Source organism: Colossoma macropomum, unplaced genomic scaffold (assembly GCF_904425465.1).
Source record: "Colossoma macropomum unplaced genomic scaffold, Colossoma_macropomum, whole genome shotgun sequence".
Classification (NCBI taxonomy): Eukaryota; Metazoa; Chordata; class Actinopteri; order Characiformes; family Serrasalmidae; genus Colossoma; species Colossoma macropomum.
Genome location: NW_023495530.1, coordinates 1,021,911 through 1,048,931, shown reverse-complemented (window position 1 = coordinate 1,048,931; position 27,021 = coordinate 1,021,911). Strand labels below are relative to the sequence as shown.

The 27,021-nt window shown below is 36.2% G+C and overlaps 1 protein-coding gene across 5 annotated transcripts; it reads left to right on the top strand.

Annotated features, from left to right (window-relative positions):
- The first annotated feature begins 441 nt into the window (after nt 1–441).
- LOC118802330 (NACHT, LRR and PYD domains-containing protein 12-like) lies at nt 442–21,872 on the top strand. 5 transcript variants are annotated; one of them, XM_036562842.1, is made up of 14 exons: nt 442–560; nt 2,017–2,293; nt 2,780–2,872; nt 3,442–5,236; nt 6,123–6,293; nt 10,801–10,968; nt 11,245–11,415; nt 12,011–12,184; nt 13,467–13,637; nt 14,091–14,264; nt 15,287–15,460; nt 15,545–15,718; nt 17,613–17,659; nt 18,120–21,872. In XM_036562842.1, exons 2-14 carry the CDS (start codon nt 2,026–2,028, stop codon nt 18,695–18,697), a joined length of 4,158 nt encoding a protein of 1,385 aa, XP_036418735.1. In that variant the 5' UTR covers nt 442–560; nt 2,017–2,025; the 3' UTR covers nt 18,698–21,872. The 5 variants fall into 5 exon arrangements, with proteins under 5 accessions (XP_036418735.1, XP_036418736.1, XP_036418737.1 ...); XM_036562843.1 differs by having other exon boundaries at nt 2,011–2,293; XM_036562844.1 differs by lacking the exon at nt 15,287–15,460.
- Nucleotides 21,873–27,021: the final 5,149 nt, after the last annotated feature.

Genomic DNA, 27,021 nt, shown 5'->3' with positions numbered 1-27,021 from the left:
TTACTGAAGACAAACCACATCAAGGCACATCTGGAGTTTGTCAGAAAGCATCAGAGTGACCCCACCAAAATGTGGGAAAACATTTTGTGGTCAGATGAGAATAATGAATTTTATATATATATATATATATATATATAATATATATATATATATATATATATATATAATGTCAGATGGCTGTAGGGTGAAAAGTCCATGAGAGTGGACTGACATACATGCCATGTATCAAGTGTCTGTGGATTCTGTTTGCATAGATGTGCTTTGCCTCCAACAGCTTGAGGCAGGTTAGCTCTTGTTATGTTATGCCTGGCTGGGCACCTTGCTGCCGTCACCCTCTGCTGCTATCCAATGAAAAGTCAGGGATTTTGAGGAAGTCTATAGGGAATGGTAACAAGGAAGTATTTACTGCAGCACTGGGGGGGCAGGGCAGTATATGTTGGGTTATATTTAGCTCTGTGTGTGGGAAAACCAGATATGCAGCATCTGGGCGAGAACAAAAAATAACTTGGTGTAAGAGAATAGAACAGCGGATAACAGATGTAAAATTTTGCATTCATTGGGTAAGTTCATAATTAACAGTGATATTATGTTGACATGTAGTTTATAGCAAGAACCTTTGTGGGTTAACAATTTAAAGTAAAAGCCAGTGAGCTGCTTTGGATATAAACCAGCACTTCCTAACCTCAACCCTGTGATCATTTTTTGCAAATTGTTCTTTGTCATAGTTATGGTCCCTTAAGTGACTTTTTTTATATTTGCTAAACAGATTAGGTTGGTGGAAAAGTTGGTTGCGGTATGATTAGATGTGATTTCCGCATGTATTTAATGAAAGTTTTTTAAAAGCCGTCTATGCAGCCTTGATTATATAGCTTTTGTGGAATGTACAAGCCATTTTAAACATGTTTTTCTTGTTTGTTTGTTTGTTTGTTTTATTGAACTACATCATGTTAAGTTGCATGGTATATCAATTCAATTTTATTTATATAAGCTAGCACTTTTAAACAACTAAAACTTATAAACAACTTTATAGATATCAGGATACTTCAGGGCAGCATTATGGAGAAGTCAGGAAGAGCCTCCCCAAATGAGACTTGAGTTCTTGATAGACAAACACTGGCAGTAGAACAGGTCGTACTGATGACCTCAGTGATATTAAACATGGCACTGTCATACGATGCATCTCTGCCACAAGTCTGCTTGTGAAATTTCTGTCCTGCTAGATCTGCCCCTGTCAAGTGCTATAATTGTAAAATGGAAGCACCTAGGAGCACAACAGTTTAGCCATGAAGCGGTAGACCACACAAACTCAGAGTGGGGCCGCCAAGTGCTGAAGCACACAGTGCCTATCCTCTGTTAAATCACTCACTAACAACTTCCAAATTGCCTCTGGAAGCAGCATCAGCAAAAGAACTGTGTGTAAGGAGCTTCATGAAATGGGTTTCTATGGCAAGTGCCTGGAGAATGTTCATCTTTTAGATGAACTAGAAGGGAGATTGCAAGCCAGACCCTCTAATCCAACACCAGTGTCTGACCTTACAAATGTTCTTCTGGATGAATGGGCAAACATTCACACTGACACACTCTTTACCAGAAGAGTGGAAGCTGTTATAGCTGCAAAGTGGGGACCAACTCCATTTTAACGCCTATGGATTTCGAATGGGATTCATAAAAGCTCCTGTAGATGTAATGTGTAGGTGTCCCAATACTTTTGTCTTTATAGTGTAGCAGTTTATAATGATATAATGTAAAAGAGAACAAAAATGTTGGATATTTTTTATTGTAGAATTATTTGATGGTAATTGATGCATGTGTTTAGAATTTCATGAATTTGTACAATAATATTTAAACAAGTTTGTTAGAGTAGTAGGCTGTATAATACAGAGAATTAGGAAACATTTGTCTGAAATAAACATGGAGCAGATAGCAACTTCTTATTGTATTGGAAGTTCATCTTCTCTGTTTGGTAAGCAGAAGCCTTTTTCGAACTTGACTGTCATCATCTTTCTTCAATTCCAGTTATATGAGATGGCAAATATTCCACAAGTGTTGCTGAACGTTCTTCATAACTTGGGGGAGAAGGACCTTAAGTTATTTCAGTGGAAGCTGACCAATGGTGTGGAAGGTTTTAAGAGCATCCCAAAGGCATTTCTGGAGAATGCAGACAGATCGGACACTGTGGATAAGATGGTTGCAAGCTATGAGATCAGTGGAGCTGTGGCAATCACATTAGCCATCCTAAAGAAGATAAACCAAAACCAACTGGCTGAGGAACTTGGGACCAATCTCAGAGAAAGTAATGCTGCTTAATAACTGTCATTAGTTACAGGACCTTAAAAAATTACTGGCAGCTTTAGTAAAGATGAGGCAGAAAAGGCTGTGAGAAACTGTCACAGCTGTCTAATCTTCCATTAGGACACTGATCCACTGCCAATAGATAATGTACTAATCAACCCTCTCACTCAATCAAACCAGTTGAATATGTTAATTTCTACCATCTTCCATAAGCTCATTAGAGCCCTCATCATGGAAATGTTTGTCTTAATGTTTATATTTTAAACCATTATTTTTTTGAATAATTCTGCCTTACTGAAAAAGTGGATCTATTTCATATTTTATTTAGTGTAAATTAACAGAATAAACAGCACATTTTTTTTGCTCCTTTTTTGCTCATCTTTATGTGACAGTTGCTCTGGATAATTAACTGTAGTATAGTGAACATATATTTAACTGAATCTCTTTTACTCCAACTTTAAATAACTGATACTCCTTTGTCTCTCAGGTAGCAACATATGTGAAGAACTAAACTTCTTCAGTCCAGCAGCTTCCTTCACTGCAACTCAGACTGAAGACTCAGTTAGTACTTTTATTACAGGTAAACAATAAATCATCAATGCATCAATACGTGAGCATGAATATTGCACACACTGCTTGTCCAAGCCAGTGTCATTTACATTCCAAGTTCTTATCTCCAGGATTGCACTGAATACTAGGAAATGTACATGAAAAAAAAAAAAACTCCAGTAGCATTGCTGTGTCTGATCCATTTGTACCAGCACAACACACACTAACGCACCACCACCACCACATCAGTGTTACTGCAATGCTGAGAATGATCCACCACTCAAATAGTGGTAATGTGGCAAGGATTTTTATTTTCTGTCAGAGCTTGAGACAGATGAGGTACATTTTCTGTGCATTTATGAGGAATGTTTAATACTGATGAAGTTTGTTTATTATTGTCATTGCTAAGAGGAAGATCTTCTACTTTGATAAGAATAACACAGATTATGAATTTTAGCAGCTGTACATTATTGCATTTTAAGGAATATAGAGAAACCTTCTTAGAATTTTTTTTTATTTGGCATCATGTAGCTTTTGTGTTTACTCCAAGGTTATTCAAACTTTTGAATAAAGCGTTATTGTCTTCACATTTTCCAACAGGTGGAAAACAATATGGTCTCAGAAGGATAGCAAAATCAAATTTTAAAGCAAAACTGGTAAAGCTGTATGAGGGGACTTCAGTGGAAGGTGATTATATGCCTTTGGAAGACATTTACACAGAACTTTATGTGATTGAAGGCTGCACAGGAGGGGTGAACAGTGACCATGAAGTGAGACAGGTGGAAGCATTTTATCCCAAAACAGAAGAAACTCCAGTCAAATTCAGTGATATTTTCAAAGTGCAGTGTGACCAAAATGTGCTTGGTGCAAAAGTACTGACAGTGGGAATAGCTGGAGTGGGAAAAACAGCCTGTGTACACAAGTTTATTCTCGACTGGGCTGAAGAAAACTGCAATCAGGATATAGATTTCATATTGTTCCTTTCCTTTCGGGAGCTGAACTTGATCAAACATGAACAATACAGCCTGTGGGATCTTCTACTATACTTCCACGATGAATTCAATGGTGAAGATGTAACGGAGATATTAAAAGCAAAGTGCAGGATAGTTTTCATATTGGATGGACTTGATGAAAGTAGAATTCCTCTAAAATTTCAGCAAAAGAAAATAACTAATGTAACAGAGAAAACAACTCTTGATAAACTAATAACAAGCCTAATCAAAGGAGAACTTCTTCCTTCTGCTATCATCTGGATAACCTCACGACCTGCAGCAGCCAGTCAGATCCCACGCAAGTACTTTGATCATGTAACAGAAATACGTGGATTCAGTGACCCACAGAAGGATCAGTACATCAGGAAAAGAATCAGAGATCAGCATCAAGCCAGCAGAATAATCTCTCACATTAAGACAGCACGGAGTCTTCATATTTTGTGTCACATACCTGTCTTCTGTCGGATCTCAGTCACTGTGCTTCAGAAGATGCTGACAGAAGGCAAAGACATGAAAAATGCTCCCACTACTCTGACGGAAATGTACACACGGTTTCTGCTGTTTCAAATGATGCAAAAGTCTGAGAAATATGAAGGAGAGCAAAAAGAGATTAATACAGTTCAAATGTTTACAAGAGACAAACAAATAGGGGCACTGAACATACTGAAGCTCGGAAGGTTAGCCTTTCTTCAGTTGCAGAAGGGACAACTCCTATTCTATGAGAGCGATCTGAAAGAATGTGGCATTGATGTTGATGAAGCTCTGGTGTACTCTGGAGTGTGTACACAAGTTTTTAAAACTGATGAGAAAATCTTCAGCTTTGTTCATTTGAGTTTCCAGGAGTTTCTTGCAGCCATATATGTGTTCCTCACATTCACTCATGAATTCAACCCTCTTCTTCAAACAACACTGGAGAAAATAAAGTGGAATTTAAAACACAGTCTGACTGACCTGCACAAGACAGCAGTGGATAAGGCCATGAAGAGTGAAAATGGACACCTGGACCTTTTCATTCGCTTCCTTCTTGGTCTCTCACTACAGTCCAATCAGAGGCTCCTCAAGAGTCTACAGCCAGAAATGAAAATCAAAGAAGAGAGTCTGAAAGACACCATAGATTACATTAAGATAAAGATCAGGAAGAAAAAATATTTTGAAAAGACACTCAATCTCTTCCACTGTCTAAGTGAACTAAAAGACAACTCCCTGACAAGTGAAATCCAGAACTTCCTGAACTCAGGCGATCTCTCAACACAAACACTTTCATCTACACAGTGGTCAGCTCTGGTGTTTGTGTTATTGATGTCAGAGGAAAATCAACAAAGGTTTGAGCTGAAGAAATACAGACCATCTGATGAAGGACTGAGGAGACTACTGCCAGTGGTGAAAAACACGAGACAAGCTCTGCAAGTATCATTTTAAGAATCTCGGTGTGAAATAAAAAGCAATTAACCTGATATCTCAGATAACAACGCATGACTAATCTATGCAATAATTTAACAATTGATACCTAAAATGAACATTTTTACATTTTTTTCATCTTATATATAATTAAACAACAGACATGCAATTTCCTTAAGTGGAAAAAGTAAGCACATCCTGTATATCACTTGAAATGTGTCGATTAAAATCAGATGCACCTGACGAGGTGTTAATTATTAGAAAATCAGAGAACATCTAGGAGGAACCTATTTTATTTAAACTTCAGGTATCTGGTCTGGTGTGCTCCTTGTTATTGGGGTTTCGGGTTTCACCATGCCTAGATAAAAAAAATTGAGTCTGGGAAGGGGTTTAGAATTGACAATGAATTGTCTTTCAAATGGAGGACTGTGGAATGCCCTAGTCAAAGCCCAGATCTGAATCCTCCTGAAATGCTGTGGTAGGGAGGTTTAAAACATGTTTGTCAAAAGGGGCAGTTATTTTTAAATAAATAATTGCAAATTTAAATTCTCTTTGTTTTTTTTTGTTTTTTTGTTCTATTATGTAACATTTATCTATACATACCGTTTAGCTGATAATCAAACACTGATATGCCCACATTAATCATTAGTATATTTCATGGACTATGGGCTAATTTCTTGACATAAGTGTATGTACATTAGGTGAATATGAAATAAATATTAGAATAATAATCAGTCTTTGTTAAAGCTGTATACCTATCAACCTAGAATAGATGCTATAAGCTGCAGACAAAAAAATGTATATGACTGTGTATAATCTTGTTAAGAAAATAATTTTTGCTTTACCTTGTGAAAGTATTATTGAAACAGTATCTATGTATTATTTATGAAGGCTGGACCATTGTAACCTTAGGAAAGACAGTTGTGAAGCATTGGCATCAGTATTCCATTCATATTCACAACTGAAAGAGTTGGACCTGAGTAGCAATGACCTGCAGGATTCAGGAGTGGATCTGCTCTCTACTGGACTGAAGAGTTCACATTGTAAACTGGAGATACTCAGGTCAGTGTTTTTGAATTACATGATATTTATATGCACACTGTGGCATTTTTTATTTGTAATGTTAAATACAGATTTATTAATCATCATATTTAAACTTGTTAATGGTTCTTGCTGAATCTATGACATGTTCTTCACTTATCCCCATTGTTGAAACATACATTTGCAGGAATCCCTCAGGCCAAACAGTATGTAGGAGGTATATACACATCTTTAAAAAGCTTTTACAAGCTACAAGCACATAACAATTCCAAGTCCAAAAGAAAAACAAACATTTTAATGAACTTAATTATGACCAAAAACATATAGGGTAGTGACTCTTGCTTATACTGTGACTTGAAATGTGTTAAAATGTATATGTATGCATGGGTTAACCTATTGATGTCTGGTGCAACTTACAGCTTTTATGAAACCTATAAGGTTCCAAGGGCAGAAAACAATGCATTGTATTAGAGGATAAAAGATTTTGAAAGTACCTTATAAGGTACAAAACACAGATGTTTCCCTTTCCTGTGTTCAACATTACACACCGCTCTTTGTCCAAGTGGCTGCAACTATTCATCTAAACTGGAACTCCTGTCACAGTTCCAGCTGCACCGCTATTTACTATCTTCTTACCTCATCTGTCTCTATGCTGGCTCAGGATCTTCTTTCTTAATTAAGAATGCCCTCCACCGCTGTGTTTAACCTTATTAAAACATTCCCAGTTATGCTGTTTAAGTGGAGAGGGACTGGTTTGTGAACTGAGAGAGAGAACCAAATCACCACAACCCACTAATATGTAATGCCCTCACACACACACACAAAACAATGTACAGTGGGCCATATGTGTGGTCATACACCCTAGATAGGGCCAAATAATTACCCAGCTCATCGGTTGTTGGTTGTGATTATGCAAACAAGAAAGAAATATAAGACAATAGATTTAGAAGCTCTAATATTTAGAGCCAAAATACATTACAAAGTGCAAGAAGAGTGCCAGGGCCTCTATTTCATTTTTTAAATACTTAGATAAACATTTAAACTTACAAGAGAAATTACACATGGGAAGTTCAATAACTATAATATTATACATTATATCCTCCTTATGCAGTGCTGTCTGGGGGCCCAAAGATCATGAACCAGCAAATACTGTTTTTTGGTCTTGTAGATGATGAAAAACAAAAGTTCTTTTGTTTTCTTTTTATTTAATGTTGGAAAACCTTATTCTTGAATTGTTCCAGTATTTAATTGTGCAGTCTTTAACAGAGTGGAGAACCTTTTCTCATCCATATTTCTGAAAATCACAGCCTCTCTGTGATGCTTTTTTTTATACCTAGTCATGTTACTGACCTGTTGCCAATCAACCACCAGGTGTATTTTTTAGCATTACACATCTTTACCAGGCTTTTGTTGCCCCTGTCCCAACTTTTTTCAAACTAAAAATGGGCACATAATTAAAAAAAAACAATAACATTTCTCCATTTGAACAATTATGATATGTTGTCTTTTTTACTATTTTCAATTAAATAGAGGGTTTTAAATGATTTGCACATCACTGCATTTTGTTTTTATTTACATTTTGTACATGCTTTTGTGTTTTCTCGACTTGACAAAGCATTACTTTGATCATAGGACTTCCTGCAAGTACAATAAACAAACTTTAACACAAGCTAGAAAACAAGATTACATTAGACCAGTTTTAGCATCACTGCACTGGCTGCCTGTTTCTTTTAGAATCCACTATAAAATGTTACTACTAGTTTTTAAATTGCTTAATGATTTAGCACCTTTCATACATTTCTGAGTGCCTGATAGAATATGCTCCAAACAGAGCTTTAAGATCCTCCAGTGCGAGCCTTCTCCGTATTTCACGTATGAAGTTTAAAAAGAGTGAAGAAGCAGCGTTTTGTTTTTATGCACTAAAGATCTGAAAAACACATTACCAATAAATATCCGTAAGGTTCCTTCTTCTGTGTTTAATCATTTTTTTTCTTTGTTTTTACTGGAATATTACTATTACTTTTATTTTCTTGTTAGTTGTATTTTTTATTGTATTTCTATTCATACTTTTATCTTATGCTTTGTATTTGTAATTATTATTACAGTTGATCATGTTTTCACATTAAGGCCCAGTCCCATTTCTTCTTTTTACCCCTACCCCTTGTTTTTGAGTGTCACCCTAACCCCTTGGAACTGAGTTACAAGGGGTAGGGGTTGAAATCTTGCCCTACGAAATGGGACAACCCTCAAATAAAAAAAAAAACAAAACAAAACATTGCTCTGTAGGCGACCTGGCCCGTCTTCAGTGATAGCAGAGAAGGAAGAAGTTCAGCAACCTCACTGCTGGGTTTTAGTTACATTTACCGCATCAAATGCTTTCAAATAGGGGCTATAAGACAATTATTTATTATCGCCCACTGCTAATTCTTTGGTGATACGAAGGTGAAGTCAGATATTCTCCAGCTTCTTGTTCGAATTTTCCCATTCCACCTTAAATGGTGCAGCAGTTACATTCTGGCACTTCAGGCGTCAATACTGCTGAACTAGTTAAGGTGGAACAGGAAAGTTAGCTAGCTAGCTACCGAAACATTAGCATGCTATTAGCAATTTTCTATGCTTGTTATGAAGAAAACAATCATAATATATTGAAATTCCATTAAACTAAGGTAATAAAATGTTATATGTAATCTTTTACCGGAGAAAATACTTACAATTGTGGGTTTCTTTGGTTGCTTGTGCAGCCATCTTGCTAGTTTTTCTTTTTTTCTTATAACACTCCGTTCAGAGTGTGGCTCTGAAAAATCTCAGTTTGGACAGCCATGTACCCCTAACATTTTGTCCTACCCCTCTATCTGAACAAAAAATTGGGACACTCTAACCCTAGACATGAATGCGCAAAACAGAGGGCTAAGGGCTAAGTGGTAAGGGCAAGGGGTGAAATGGGATTGGGCCTAAAACAGTAGCCTTCAATTGTAATCCTTCTTTTAATCCACTCACAATCACCCCTTTGTTCAACTTTCAAACTTGAAGAAATAAAAGAATATATGAGTAGTTTCACTACAAATGTATTGTTACTTTTCAAAGTGTTAATTTCTCCATTTCTGTTTATTTTTCATTTGGAAACACTATATCTGCGAATTAGCTACCTAGCTAACACAAAATGAAACATCATCTATGCTTGACTGAACAAGCTGGTTTACTTACACAGCGTTAGCTAAATTGAGCTTGATAGATAACTTAACAAGACAAATTAGGACAATAGATGAGCTTTATGAAGGTTCGTAAATCATTACATTGTGCTACAAACTATATAGAAACTACCACAGGCTTTGCTAGCATGTAACTATCGTACATAAGCACCTACTGTCACTTAACAAGCAAATTTCTTCCAGGGATTTTCAAATGATAATCATCAAAAGAATCGCTGAACAATTTGTTTCATCTGTGGCTGTATGACGGCTTTACTTTACTAACTTTACTTCTGTGCTCACCTCTACAGTGGCAATCTATTGAGTTAAACTACCCCTTGTGGTTGAAGCTGGTACAATACTCTAATTCTTAGCGTTTAGCTTCTCTGTAAAAAAAATTAATCCAGTCTCTGACAGGTAAGAGAAAAAAATAGCCAAAGCTATTTTTCAAAGCTAATACAGTAATAATTCTTAGCATGTAGCTTCACAGAGGAATCTTTTTCACCTGTCCCCAGAAGGTTAAAAGGAAAAATCGTCTGCCATCTGCTGTTGATCCAAACTGCTGTAAAATGCTAAGTGCTAGCCAATACTTGTTTTTCAATGTCACCCTTCTGGCACACAGTAGTGGTAGAAAAAAATTAAAGGAGGAAAAAATGGGAGCATTTAAATGGATGAAATTGTTGAAGTCTTGCTATGAACTTTTTAACTGTTTTTTGGTGTGTTATAGAAGCAGTAAAATAAAAGCAGAATTGGAACTTAGACTCAGGACAGCACTTTCAACTTATTTTTCATCTTACCCTTCAAGGCGTCCATAGAGTTTTGACATTCATGGCTCAAACTGAAGGCAGTCATGATTCATCATTGTGAAAAATTCAATGGTACATTTAGGGGCTTTAAGAGGTTGGCTGTTTGTATAGAATTTACTATGTCTTACCTGCCACTTTTTTGATAAACATATTTAGTAAGTAGTTACTTGGTAGCTAATTAGAGATACTTTTGTGTCTTTTGTATTTATATCCTTTTTTAGAAACTGTGTTGATTTTGTATTCTTATATAGGTAAGCTTAAATAGTTTTATGGTTGGTTTCTAATTGCATAAGTATTATTCTGCAGTGATCCTAAAAAAGTGAGTCATTTTCTATCAACAGCCCTACATTTATTTTGATTTCAAATAAATTATGCTGTTATCAAATAACAGTTTAAAACAGTTCTGTGAAGTTCAATGTATTTATGTACACAAAAATATTCATATTATTTTTACATGTATTTTTATATATTTATATATCATATTTATTTTATAAGTGACTTTCAATATATGATTTTTCTTTGTTGTCTCTGCAGATTAGCTGGTTGTAATCTTACCATAAACTCCTGTGAAACCCTCTGCTCTGCTCTCAAATTAGAAAGCTCTACCTTATCAGAGCTAAACCTTAGCAACAACATCCTACATGATTCAGGAGTGGAAATACTCTCTGCTGGACTGAAAATATGCAAACTGGAGACACTTGTGTGAGTTTTTTTTTGTTAATTTATTGAATGTAAATTAATTAAATGTTCATTCTAGTAAGTCTTGATTGAAAACACTTTTTATTGGAACAAGACACTCTGAAGGCAAAGTAGGTCCATTTTACCAATGGCTGTATGTGTTTGATTGATAGTGTGTGATTTTTGTGTGTAGTGTAAATGTCTGCATTTCATAAATCTGTCTTTTTGTAATGACCCAGAGTCAAATCTGCTCATGCAGTAATTAGTATTGAAACCTAATAAAAAATATTCATCATGAAGGTTGGAGCACTGTAATCTCAGTAAACACAGTTGTGATGCATTGGCATCACTTATCAGTTCGGATTCACCACTAAGACAGTTGGATCTGAGTAACAATGACCTGCAGGATTCAGGAGTTGAGCTGCTCTCTACTGGACTCATTAGTTTGCACTGTAAACTGGAAGTACTGAGGTCAGTGTTTCTAAATCATGTTATGTTTGAATGCTGATGCTGATTTACTTGTAATATTATCATTATTTTATACAGGTAAAATAATCATTACTGTGGAATAGGGCAGAACTCAATTAGAAGTTAGTTTTTTTCCTAATAAAAAATCTTAATGATTTACTGATTGATTTTAATCCAAACTTAATTATATGTCTTAAGTAATTTATCCCACACTGTTCAGTGTGTAACAGCACTGATAATTTGTATAGATTGTTTTCACTCATCTGTCTTCAACAGTGTGAATCAGTTGATATTATCTGCTTAATCTTATTTCATTTTGTACAATATATTATTGAACATGTATTTATCTGGACCTCAGGGAACACTAGCAAAAGCAAAAGATGGCATTTACACTAGTTTAATATCTGAGAGTGCAAGCTGTATTATAAATAATGACAACATAGCAATCAAAAATCACTTAAGTAAAACTGACACATGATATTACCTGATCTCTCACAATTAGTTGATTGGAGGTCTTTACATCATGAGCTCTGCTCTGTAGTTGAACATTTTCTTTTTATAAAGAGTTATATTATCTGTTGTTTTTACTTTTTTGCAGACTTTCTATGTGTAAACTCAGTAAACATTCCTGTAAAACTCTAGCATTAGCCTTACAATCAGGGAGTGTCCCCCTGAAAAAATTGGATCTTAGTAACAATGACTTGCAGGATTCAGGAGTGAAGCTGCTCTTTGCCGGACTGACCACTTCATGCTGTAAACTGGAAAAACTAAGGTGAGCTTTGAAAAATATTTGTAGATAAAATTAACAAAGACAGTAGAGAAATAAAAACATATCTCCACAAGTCATTAGAGGTGTTCAAGCGTTTTGTTGTGTTAGATAAAATTAACACATACCAATACAACTGACACCTTCCCAACTGCTGATTTCTTCTCAACTACTGTTTCTGTGCTAGTTGAACCCTAAGGGTCTTCAAATATAATCTGAGAAATTAAAATAATATAATATTTCTGCATCTTTATTGCATTTTGTATTTAAGCAATAATCTTATTTCATTGTTAAGGTTTGGCTGAAAAGTTAGCTCTCCAATTGGTTGGATCATCATGAGCTGGACTTAAGTTGTAAAGTATCAGATTAATTCTCAACATAAGAAGTAAAAGAGGAATCAATCAACTGTGTTGTGACTGAATGAGAATAAACAGCACTCTAGCCTTTTTAAAGTCATAGATATCACTTACTGTGAATATTAGTTGCAGTCTATCCAGGTTTTGGTCAGATGTTAAAAATTGGAAACAGATGGAGCAAGTTAAGATACATGCTCATATCTCTATTACAAATATCAACTAAAAAAGCAATGTCTTTTACAAGCTTATGCCCATGTTTATTCTAGAATAGAAAAAAAATCGTGTGAATCATGGTTAGCTTGGCACTGGTATACCTATAGAATCTCACAAGGCTGCTATTAGTAATTAACATTATTGTCCCTTGTTTTTGTCATTTATGGCATTGAATGAACTGAATGCCTAGCTCTAATAGTCATGGTTCACCACAGATTTATACACTCACTGAGTACTTTATAAAGAACATCAGTACACTTAATCATTCATGCAGTTATCAGCCAATCGTGTGGCATAAAATCATGCACATATGGGCCAGGAGCTTCAGATACTGTTTACATCAACCAAAAGATGGCTACTTCCAGCATGATAATGCATCATGTCACAAAGCAAGTCATCTCAAAATGATTTCCTAAACATGATAATGACTTCAGTCCTCTTCAGTGGCCTTTCCAGTCACTGGATCAGAATCCTGTAGAACTCTGCAGGAATTGCATGATGCAGTCATGTCAGCATGGACCAGAATCTTAAAGGAATGTTTCCAACATCTTGTGGAATCCATGCCATAAAGAATTGAGGCTGTTTGAGAGCCCTACTCTGTATTACCATTGTGTTCCTAATAAAGTGCTTGATGAGTGTATGTTGTACTTCTCCACTGATATTAATATATCAGATTTTTTTAAGTATTGTTTTTAATATGCTGTGTTTTGCCATTGTAGACTACTTGGCTGCAACCTCAACTTGAATGCCTGTGAAACTATCTGTTCTGCTCTGAAATCAGTAAACTACCTGACAGAGCTGGACCTTAGCAGCAATTTACTGCAGGATTCAGGTGTGAATCTCCTCTCTGATGGACTGAAGAGTTCACATTGTAAACTGGAGATACTCAGGTGACGTTTCTGTGAATTTAATTTTGAATTAAACAATATACTGGGAAGAGCACATGAGAGCAATTTTACATGATGTAAATATAAAGGACATTAGGTATTCTACAGAGAAGGACTGCATTTTGTAAAATGATCATATAATCAAAACTGTATTTTTTATTTCAAGAATTGTTGACTTTAAAGCTGGTCTTAAGAATTACCTTATTAAGAGGTAGATGATAGTAGCGTTAATCTGGGATCAGTACCCTCCCCCTTACTGGAGTAATTTATCAGTACTGACTCGGGCTATCATTAACATTTTGAGAGGTGACATATGCTTTTGTTGGTAAAAGACCATCACTACCATGTTGACCCTGGAAAGACCTATTAATGATGATTAAAGACCATCACTACCATATTCAGTGTTAATTTGGGTTTATTTTTTCTCATTTTATGTCTTTCCTGCTTTCCTATCAGATTGGCTGGATGTTTGATTACAGACAAAGGCTTTTCTTCTCTGGCTTCAGCTCTGAGTTCAAACCCTTCACACCTAAAAGAACTAGATCTGGCCTACAACCACCTGGGAGTATCAGGAGTAAAACTGCTCTCTGCTAGACTGAAGGATCCACACTGCAGATTGTACAAACTCAGGTATGTAGAACTTAATGTGTCTTTTTCATGCTAGAGCAAGGAAGCAAATGTCAATTTCAATAACATAATAAATCACATTACTAATTTGCCATCACTTTTGGACACTTTACAGTCTGGGCAGCCTTAGCACATTCAACTCCACTCAAAATCCCCCCCTACACCCCCATTATTTAAGATTTTGTGTGAATGTTTAAGCATAATCCCTAATAAAGTGGTGGTTAATGAGTAATTAATGGAGAGGTCAGCAAACCTTCAGAACACAGAGATGATACGTAACACATGTTATTTTTGAACACTTTACATTCTGGGCAGCCTTTGCATATTCAACTCCACTCAATATTTGTCCCAAATAATTTAATGTTTTGTGTCTAACTTTTGAACATAATTTTTAATGAATAGGTGGTTAGTGATTCTGGGATATCTGGGATAACATTTTCTTTATATTAGATGCAGTTTTTATACTAAAAAATCAAGCAGATCAAAACTGCACAATATAAGTTACTGAGTACAGTGTGGGTAAAAAGCACTAATTTTAAAGCTAATGCGTAGAGCAGTGGAGCCTAATCCTGGTCATGGAGATCTACCACCCTAGAGAGTTTGGTTGCAACACACCAGGCTCTAATATTCAGATATGTTCATTGTCTGTATTGGGTTTGATGGATTATGGCTGGTGCCAAACTCTTCAGGGTGGTAGTCCTCCAGGACCAGGATTGAGCACCTCTGGCCTAGAGCCTATAGAGTTGTGAAAGAGAAATTTGGCACCATGGAATGCACTTCTTATAAACCATCAAGTCAATAAACTAACATACTAACAACAACAACAAAAATAACAGGCATATGCTAGTAATTCAGGAACATATTAATGTATAAATTTCCTGAACAGATATAGTAACAGAAATAACAATACAGTTTGTTTACAATGACTGGATAACATTTTATCCATCTGTCTGTTTAAGCCATTTATTATGTCTCAATTTCCTACTCCCTGTATAGAAAATAGTGTATGATTTCCACTTTCACAGGTTAGCATTCTGTAAGCTCACAGTGGAGTTTTGCAGAACATTTGCGTTAGTTCTACAATCAGTGCACTCTCCTCTAAAAGAACTGGACCTGAGTAATAATGATCTACATGATTCAGGAGTAAAACTGCTCTCTGCTGGATTGAAGAATCCCTTCTGTAAACTGGAGATACTCAGGTAAACTTTGTGTGAATTCATTCCTAAATAGAAAACTGTTCAAGTATTCATCTTGTCATCTCCCTGTTTCATTCATCTTTGCAGACTGTCTGGTTGTATGGTAACAGAGGAAGGCTGTTCTTCTCTGGCCTCTGCTTTGAGATCAAACCCTTCACACCTGAAAGAACTGGATCTGACATACAACTACCCAGGGGATACAGGAGTGGATCTGCTCACTGCTAGACTGCAGGATCCATCCTGCAGACTGGAGACGCTCAGGTTTGTAGAGCTGTGATTCTGACACTTGAGGTTGATTTAGATCCATTTGGATATTTATTCAATTTACAAAGCTAGAAGACCATAGAACCAATTTATTGTAATCTATCTTTGAAGGTAATGTAATTTTTATTATATAACAAACCCCAGTACTGCACCATCATGTTAATGTTACTAATTAACTTTAATACTTTTTTTGACTTTTGATGTTAAAATATCCCCAAGAGTGAGCAGATTTATAGCTGCTGTTCCTGCTTTTTACCACCAGGTTTCAATAATGTGCACTTGTTTTAAAGCTTGTACCCCTTTCTGATACAATTTAAAGGAAAGCTTCACTGCTTCAGAAAGCTAACTGGTGTACATTGACTTTCCCAAGTTGTGTAAAATGCTACTGATGGCACCAGTAGTTTAAAATTTGACATTTTAAGCTTGTAATGTGCTTTACTTTGTATATTGAAGTATTTCAGTATATCTTTCAGTCCATACTTCTACTACAAGCCTCAGTCTTAATACTGGAGGAGGATTTAGTATGGTATGCCTCACTCGAAGCTGACAAATACAACTTACAAGCTCTAAAATATAAGTACTACTTATAATGCATTATCTTAACAATGCATAATAAACACTCACTCAAAGTGTAATGCATTTTTATAAACATTTATAGCCAAGCTTATGATAACTTATGAATCCATTATAAAGTGTTGTGAAAGTGTTCATTGGTTGTTATAGAAATGGTATTCATATAAGGTGTTACTATTATCATTTTGGTATGTGGTAATTTTGGGTCTCAAGAGGCAGCAATGCAAGCACAAAAGTACCATCACAGTGACATATTTTAAATGCCAGACCAGAACTTTGCAATCCAACAGCCACAAACAAAATAACTCAAGAAAAAAATACAAGTTTGTTGTTTCTGCTCTTGGATAACATACTAAAATTATACTAGTGTTAAACACTTATACCTACTCAAAAATAGAGAGTCAAGAATCTCACATTTGTGAGATTGTGCTTGATGTCATGCCACCTTCTCCTGCAAGCTCACTTGAGTCAATGGACTGTCCAGAAAACTCCAATTCCCATGGTTCAGTGGGAGATCACATGACTCCTCCACCATTGCCATCAACCAATAGACATTCATTCCAGCCCTCCACCTCACCAGAGTCTGTACACCTGTTTTCCATTACTTGTAATGAGTTAGTATATAAGCCCTAGCTTTAGGTTCGAACTTTGTGAAGTATTGCTAACATTTCCTGTTGCATACTGAGTGTTTTCTGTCTGTAAGCCTTACCTGTGTATGACTTGTTTTTTGACTTGCATTTTCATGTTTGCCATTTTGATTGGATTGCTGAACATTATTGATCTTTTTTTCTTTTTAACTTGGGCTGGTTACTGGAGTCTCTCTGTATGTTACCTTTGTTTTAATTATTATGGTCTCTGGTTTTGACCTTGCCCTGTTATGACTACGCTCTTTGTGATACCCCAAAGCTCTCAAGTAAACTACAGCCTTGTTTTTAAATATGCAAGCATCTGATCTGTTTTGACTCCTTGACACCTGATCACACACACATTTCAATTATACATAAATGCTTCATAAAATATTTATTTAATTTGAAATGTGACTAGAACAGTATGACAACATTAATGTAACAATCACTTTTTGGTTATTTCAGTTTGATCATGCAACAATATTCATATGAACATGACTGAAGTCACAATGTTTTTTTTTTTAATGAAGGTACAATACAGATGCTAAAATGGTGTGCAGAGTAGGGTAAACGCTAAATTGTGCAGGACTTGGGGCCACCAGAAGTTAGGAACACCTCTATTAAATATCATATGATGGATGTATGCAGATTGGCACATATTTAAGTATGCATGTGTGTGCTTTCTTTTTTAGGATGGAACATGAAGGGAAGATACGGATCAAACCAGGCTTAAGAAAATGTAAGTTCATGATGTTCAGTTCAGTGTTTACCTACGTGTTCACATTTATCCAGAGTGACACAGAATTTTAATAATGTTAACGAGATATGTAAATGTAGTGTTATGCACAAAGATTCTTATTACGATAGCATGGTGGGCTTGTCCGAGCAGGGAATTACCCACTATGCCTGTGGTGATCTATGGTGCTCTTGAAGATGTACCTTCCTGCAGACTTTAGTTTCAACCTGAATTGACCCAGCTTAAACCTTTGTTACTGCCTTCAGAAGTCCTTGATTTGCTAAATGAGGTGTGTTTGATTTGGGTTGGAGATTAAACTGCAAAACTATAGATCTTCATGAGCAAGGATGGTGATAATTGCACTGTGCTATCACATGCCCTCACACACATTATGTAGGAGATGGGATAACCTTTAATGTCTCTTGTGTGTTATGTTTTCTTCTTTAATTTCTCTTGCATGCAGATGCCTGTGAGCTCACACTAGACCCAAACACAGCATACACAGATCTCACTTTGTCTGAAGGGAACAGAAAGGTGACATGGGTGAGAGAGCAACAGTCGTATCCTGATCATCCAGAGAGGTTTGACTGGTGGGAACAGGTCCTGTGTAGAGAGAGCCTGGCTGGACGCTGTTACTGGGAGATTGAGTGGCGTGGGTGGGATTATATAGCAGTGACATACAAAGGAATCAGTAGGAAAGGTGATGGGGATGACTCTAAACTTGGATGCAATAATAAGTCCTGGATTCTGATTTGCTCTCATATTGGTTACTCTGTCAAAAGCAATAAGAAAACTACTGATATACCTGCCTCCTCCTCTCAGTCTAACAGAGTAGGAGTGTATCTTGATTGGGTAGCTGGCACTCTGTCCTTCTACAGTGTCTCCACTGATGCACACACACTGACCCACTTACACACATTCCACTCCACATTCACAGAACCCCTGTATGCAGCATTTAGGGTTTGGGTCAACTCCTCTGTGCATGTATGTCAGATAAAGGAGTCTGCTGAAAATCTCTTATCAAGCAATTTTTTGAAATAAAATAAATGTAACAATTATTTGCTTTCTTACAATTAATACTTTGTGCAAACCGAAAGGGTCTTGTTTCTATAATGCTTGATGACACACAGCAAGGAATCTGAGACCATTCCTCAATACAGAATCTCTCCAAGATCCAATCATGATCCAGTTTTAGCTTTTTGGCAACCAGATTTGAAAATCCTCTGGTACTTCATGTCTATGATGTCATCTATCCTATTAATATTCCTATGGCTTTTGGAAAATGCCCAAAATCATAGATCCTAAATTAGGCTCATTTCATTATAACCATCCGTCTTTTAATGCCAAACCTACCTTGAGTGATTCTTGCCAAAAGCTCTACTTATGTCTTATCTAACCATAAAGCCCAGTTCTAGTAGAATCTAGCAAACCCAAGGTGCTTAGATTTGTGGTTAGATGAAATAAAAGGCTTTGTTCTAGCACACTTTTCATAAAGTTTTTTTTGCATGAATGTAATGTCTAATTTTAGTCTAGGAGACTGTTACAGTATCCAGCCAGTTCATAACAAATAATTAAGGGATACAACGAGTGGAAGTTGTAGCAGAAAAACTTGTCTTTATTTTCACATTAAGCAAAGATAGCAATACTGATGTGAGCCAACTCGCTGGATCCCCAACAGCATTAGCTCCAAGGTGGCCTGAAAATAAACCTGCAGTAAAGAGAGACAAAGAAAACAAGGCCCAGCTCTCCACATTGAAAAGCCTTTTAACCAAACACCTGTGCGCTGGTGTGTCTCAGGAGTCCAAGCTCCGTCTTTCAAATTCACCTGCAATACGCTCAGGGCAAAACAAACCAGACAGCCCAGAGTCACAGAGGCTTGTGACCTCAAAATGGTACCATTGTCTGCAAATCAAAACTATTCTCCTCCTTGTGCATGGGGACAAAATACACTTATGCCATATTCCAGGTAGATTTACTATAGCTATGGTTGTTTTAAACTCCTTCATGTTTGCCCTAATCACAGTTATGGACATTTTTCGATGTTTACCTAATTTCAATAGTCATTGCCTAATTTTTAGATTTTTCTTTTTTCTAAAGAGTGATTCAAAATGTGTCAAAGCTTTGCGCCCCTTCTGTTTTAAAACAGTTCTTTGAGGCATTTATGAAAATGATCAACACGTTAGATTTCAGCAAATGAAGCGTCATTACATTATCACTGTTTCAAAATATTAACAATTACATGGTTATGATACCATAATTTTGTGGTTGTGACACATGATTGTTTGGGTTTTTTTAATGAGGATTTGGATTTTCTTACAATGTACTTTTTTCTTTTTTCTATTTTTGTCAATATTCTTGTCTGTATGTAAAATTACAGCTTATTTTGTTATATACTTGCTGCTGTCTTTGCTCAGCCATAAAGGAGTTATGTGATTGGTCCAAGGCCTTTTATGACGGCACCGGAAATTAGAGTTTTGCTACCTGCTGTTAGGGGGACATGAGCCAAGGACAGCGCTGTCTGCACTCAAGAAACTCTGAATGACCAGTTAAATACTTAAATACCCACTTATGAGGTTTATCTGAGTTTATTCCCCAAAAACGTTGGAAATAAATTTTTTATATGACCATTTACCAACCTCTCTTTATCTGTCAGAAATAAACAGACTGTTTTTAAGACTGATATTTGTACGTGAGCTCTGTTCTGATTGGCTGCTCAAGAAGGAATCTAGGCAGAGACACTCCTTATAACTTCAGTGTGAATGGGTGGAGCTAAACTGCTGCAGGCTGCATAGGCTTACATCGTTGTATGAAAATGTTTAGACACTCTTAGTCAAATTACATGTTTTATTGATTTTCTTAGTGTAAACAAGTGAACACATCCTCTACAGAGAACACACTACTGCACATTTTAATGCACAATTGCTGTTTACTGAATATATAACATGCAGAATTAAATTAAACATGAAATATGGACTGTACAACAGTCATGGTACATTTTACATTGTATGTTCTACTTTCTTCCAATTTGTTGAACTCAGCAAATAAATCGAAATTGTGAATAAAATTAGCAGAAGTGCGATATTTGAGTTTGTTCCTTTTGGAGAATGTGTGAACTTATTGACTTAGAGTTAGAGTTTTGCATGTGACTCTATATGCAACTGTGTTGATCACAAAAACAGTGAACTCAAAGTAAGATGTCCTTGCAGCTTAATTTCCTAACATAAACCTCATAGACTGGGGAGGAAAAATATGTTATGTTACATACTACATCAAAGTCCTGTATTTAAAGAAAATGAGAAAAAAATCACTTGATATGATGGCATGAGCCCTTTCAGCAGGTTTTTTTCTACAGTTTATCCTGTCAATGAATAGAGCACTAAAACTAAAACCCTTGTGTGGTACTTAATGATCATCTTTAAAGATTAAATAGATGTGTTTTTTGTGGTTGTATGACTGCAATTTATGTGTTTACAGAGGATGTGCTGGGACTGGATTAATATTATAATTGTTATAGTTTGTATTTGTGATGGGCATCCAGGAGTTAATTTTACCTCAAAGGCCTCAAAAGGCCTTCTTTTTTTCATGATCACATTTGAGGTCCATTTTTCTTGTTGCTTCAGTCTATTCTGGGGTTGAACATCTAAAAAGCTTCCTTATTTGATGATTTTGACTTTCACCTGATATAAATGGAGCCCCGAGGGGGTGGAAGTAAAAATTAAAAAATTCATTCAAGTCAACGTTTTGCAGTTTGTGCTCATTTTCAATAAATAAAATGACCCATTTTCAGTGTCTTCACACTGTTCACCCCCCACACATTTATATTACACATGTGGTGTTGGGCTGAACCCGCGGGGAGTAAAAGTGCGGAGGTGCTGTGTCACTTCTCTCTGTTCTCCTCCTACATGGCCTGCTGTTAGTGTGTGTGTGTGTGTGTGTGTGTGTGTGTGTGTGTGTGTGTGTGTGTGTGTGAGGATCGACAACATGGACAGGCTGTTGACTGGCTACAGCTGCTAAAGGAGAACCCTACGCTGAACACTGATATTTAAACATCTGATATTTTTACATAAATTGTTAAATTGTTGTCTGTATTGATTTAAAAAAACAATAATGCGGTAGGTCACCAGACCACTGAGTAACAAACACATCAACACCACACAAGGGTTAACTCATTCCCATGCTTAACAATTCGTTCTCTCATTTTTTAATCATGTGCATGTTTTCTGTAATTCATGGGTACATTTTTAGTTATTAGTGATCATGATTTCTTAATTAATTCTCTTGTTTTCGTGCTCATGTTTTCTTTTTAATTTTAACTCACATTATTTTTGTTTTTTTGATTCGTGCACAAACAAAATAAATGTAGTAGAGGTACAGGCCGTGTTATTTGTCCCATGGAAGGATGAATCTTCTATATAATTCTTCTAACATATGCTGAAGATGCTGTAACCACACCCCCTGCTGTTTTTACTTGGAATAACACATATCAATAGTCAATGGAAAGCAACTTCCAACCAAAAAATAAGTGCTCCAACAAAACTCACTCACTCATCATCTAATCCACTTATCCTCCTGGGTGGCGGGGTGAGCTGGAGCCTATCCCAGCTCTCACTGGGCGGAAGGCAGGAAACACCCTGGACAGATATGCTTTTAACCAACAAAATAAAAGATGTTTCATTCAGAATACAGATGCTATCCAGTGAAAGCTTCTTATAAATTGATAGTGATTTACGCTGCAGATTCTTTAAGTCAAGTGAAGAAAATATAACCCGTCTCTTTTGGGAATGGCAGTATAGCCAGTTTTCTGGACTGAATTATTCTAAGAAATATCAGACCTAATTTTAAACTAGGTATTGAGAACATGACCGATAGCCAGTCTGAGCTGAGAGAGAGTGGGGGGGTGATGTGAGCTGAACGCTAAGTATAGGTGAGAACTCTAGCTGCAGAGTTCTGAATGTACTGTACGTACATGTTATTAATCACATTTGCTGCTTAAGAAACATGTAGAAGGAACAGATTCGGCCCAGTTAGTCTAAAACTCCACTGCAGGCCAGAGCAGCTGCTGTTCGTCCTTTTGTCAACCACGTGTCACTAATGCGCGCCTGTTTTAAAAGCTTCGTGAGTGTGAAGCCCCCAAACTCCAAAGGGGGTGGGGGGTTCATCAGTCCACATGCAGCATCCCATGTTCCTAGAAAATGCAGTAAATAAATAGAAAAAATGCTTTTAATTGATCTGAACACATGAAAAGGCGCACTGAAGAAGGTTTTATAGTACATTTACAAGCTTTGCATTGGTGCTTTTATTTTGAATGAAAAGTCAAGACGTTCCAGCAACGGCTGCTGAGCTCATAGACAAGTCAGATAAGTGGAAAAATTCATAAATATGCTGGGACGGTCATTATATATTTTTAAAAGTATTAAATCTATTCTCACATTTTTGTCATGCATAAATATGATGTAATAAATTTCCGGATGCATTGACTCCTTTTTATTTATTTAAATCTGTATTTATGTATTGTCTTTTTTTATTTATATTGTTTTAGGTTCTCCTTTGTATATGTGCTTTGTGTTACTGTATCTTTGTGCTCACTACAATTTTAACTGTAGTGTTTTTGCATATTTTGTTACATCTGCAAATGATAATAAATATTTGAAGACAAAAAGGAAATGCATTAAACTTACTCCAAAAAGGAGTTTCATGTGTGCATATCAGGACTGTTTGGATAAAATGCCTGCCAGCGCAACTTATTGGGTTTATTATTTTTTGCATTTTACAGCAACTCGGGACTCTGGTGCTCTGTGTGGGCTCATTTCTTCTTAATATGTTTATATATTAAGGTTTATATTATTTTATTTTATATAATAACGTTTAAATTATATTAATTTTTTATCAATTTGATGGATAATTTCAGGTTTTATATCTATAATTTTTGTTTAATAACAAATAGGGTTAACCCTAACCTAACCCTAACCCTAACCCTAACCTAACCCTAACCCTTCCTCTTTCTGTACGTTCGTCTCGTAGGTGTGTGTATGTTAAATACTTTAACAACCTGAAATAATTGCTTGGTTTGTGGTTAACTAGCCAAAACTACAATTGATATTCTTTAGTACAAATAATAAGACAGTACTAATTATTTGTACAACAGTACTAATAGTTTGTGCACCTGGAAATCCAGTACAAAACTGGATGTACTTTTACATGTTTGATTCTTTCCAGCGGTCGTAATTTTAACACTATAAAGTTGGTCAGAAGGGGGAGCTGTGCACTCATTGCTTGACCTCAAACTCCACCTACAAGCTCAGCTATTGGCTCAGGAGCCTCTGAATGCTGTTTTATTGGCTCCCTACTGAAACATTTGCATGAATTAGGGCTTCATTTGCATTATATATACATTGGGCGCTGAATTTTTTAAAATGTAATGTACATATTGAGTAAAAATATGTATGAGCGGCCAAACTTTTGCATATGACTTTATCCAAGAATGGATTATAATTAATAAATAATTAACAATAACAATAATTACTAAACGTTTGAGAAACAGAAACTTTAAACAGCTAAATTACCTGTGTAAATAAGATGAAGCCATAAATTGAAATATAAAATAGGCATAAGACAGTTTCTGCCATTATCATGACTAAGCCAAATATAACGGTAATGAGAACAACAAAAACAACAACAGTAATAAAACTACATACCTGTGGGGCTCAGGGTCCCTAAGTAACTGCTTATATAAAAACAAGGCCCGTGGGCCAAGTCAGGCCAATGACACAGTTTAGAATTATTTTTGAAAAAGTCTTCAGTGCCTATTTTGCTTTTGCAGTTTTGGCAATATATAGCATGAAATAGTCTTTGATGGGCATAAACCTCAAGTGAAAAACATGAACAACAGCTACAGTCTTAGTCGTCCTGTTTCAGAGCATTTACTGCTCCCAGTGTTTTCCAGTTAAGAGAAGCATCTCAGTTTGAAAAAGAATGTTTCTTTGCCTTTTGTCTGGTAGGCAGCACAGAAGAGGAGTCAGCCTTCGCCTCCATGCTTGGGCAGGGACTCGAGGAGATTGGGGACGAAGACATGGACGAGGACGACGATGAAGGAGAGTGGAGAGAGATCAGTGAGGAAGATGAAGGTGGGGGCGGCAGCGCGGAGTTTATCTCAGACTAATTGTTACAAAATCTGCATGTAAAGGCATGATGGTATACTGTATGTGTTCTCTACCACTTCTGTTCATTCTAATATATAATAACAAAAATTAAATTTTGAGCACCTCATGAACTTGGGTAATGTGAAGATTCAAGCTGTGAAAATGACCACAGGGGGAAAAAACTGATGGTTTGCATTAATGCCATTGTTTATTCATAAAACTCAAAAATAGTTTTGTCTTATGCCCGATTCTGATTGATGAAGTTTAAGTTTTCCTATTTCCTTAAGCCACCTGCAATCACGAACATCAGTGTTAAAAGATGTATCGTTTTTATTCCTAAATTATGGACCTATTTCTTATTTTTTGCCACAATTCTTCAGGGTTTGGTTTATGAAAAACCCATTGAACAGTTGCAGATTTAAAAATTTCCATTTACTTCAAGATTTCAGGTCTGTAAATCTGGATCTAACCATAGTAACATTTTCTCTGCAGAAATGTTTGAAGAAAATTCGGTGGATGTCAATGTTAAAGTGATTTTATTTGGATAAAATTCAAACAGGGAATTCAAACCATGCATTCTGGTGTGTCTCAGCTCCCCTGGCCTACGAGCCTAAATTAAGTTATTCCAACTGGTATCATGTGAAATGGTGCCTTGTAGAGAAATACAGGTATTATATGTACTGTTCTCTCCCATAAATATGTCAAATAGGCCAAAATCATATTTCAAACCTATCATAAAACAATGTCTCAGACATCAGGCAGCGTATTCATAACCACTTCATGTAATAGTTTTCCGTGACATAGCTTTTAGAGGCATGAAAGATGTTCAGATATTTGCTTCCTATCACCAACACTGTGAACAATTCTGGCTCAGTAAGTGTCTCAAGAATGGAGTATTTCACACCAAACCACTCTGAATGGCTTTGTTTGCATCTAAACCATTAAATTATGCAGAAATTTTGGAAAATCTGTGAAATTCCTCTTAAGAAATAAAAACAAATAAAGCCTTTTTTGGAAGGCTCAGGAATCACTGCTTTAACTGCATCACCATAACTGTAACCAATCTAAATGTATTCTTATTCAAACACTGGAAAGGTTTAAATCTATAGATCAGTTAAAAAAAATGTATTTGTAAATGCATTTTTTCCTCTTTCCCCAAGTGTATCATGAGCTGGACGTGTTTAATGTCTGAAGTTTGCTTTTGTTTTACACTGGAGCCGCAAAGCTAATGTAGCTAACAAGTTGCTACCAACCAAATGTTACCAACTCATTAGCACTGTGCTAAATTTATGCCTGTGTTGCCACATATAGTACAAATAGACTTGTGTATTTGCTTTCCAACTCTATATAAAACAGCTGTCTTGGCCATTTTGAAGCCCAAATTTAGTCTGTAATTTTGTCCATTTTAATACACCTGAGAGATTAATTAACAATTTAGCTCAGTTTTTAGATAGAAAGTGATAATTTAGTTGTGCGGTTTACATATTAGCTATATTAGCCTTGTAGTTAAGCAAACTTCAGAAACCAAACAAGTCTCAACTATTCAGGCTAAGAGGAAATTTGCATAAATTTGATTTTTCACCAAACTAAAAGGGATACGAGGTTTTCCGAATATCTGTATGACAATTAGTGTGCGTGTATGATGACAGTACTCTATCTGAAGGCTGTGTTCTGTGTTGGTCAGCGATTAAGTATGACCAGAGTAACGTGCGCTATCTTTGGGAGGGCTCCAGCCTCTACGAGCAGGTGGGATTAAGATATGACTGATCTTAACTACCAAACAACTTTAAGAATAATATCTATAATACCAAAACTTCAAAGCAATAAATAATGACAACACACATGAAAACCATGTTTACGTTAACCTAACATCTCAAGAAGGCAAGTAACGATAGCTGTTTAATCCTCAAATAGTGGCGAATATTGTAAATCAATGCATTTATTGGCTGCTAAGGACCGAAAAACGTCAGTTCAGTTCTGTGTTTATGGGTTTAAAATGCCCGCCAAGAACTTCCTGGAACTTGGATCTGAAGTCTATGTGAATCACATGACCATCAAGCATTTTGAACTTCCCTTGACACACTCTCTCTCTACATGGCTCTGGCCAGAGAACTTGTAGAGAGGAGAATTTCCACTCTGCAATGCCGTCCGGGTTTCTCAAACACTAGAGGGCACTCCCGAGCGAGTCCAAAATGAATGGGTTGATATGGAGCATTTGAGCAAAAT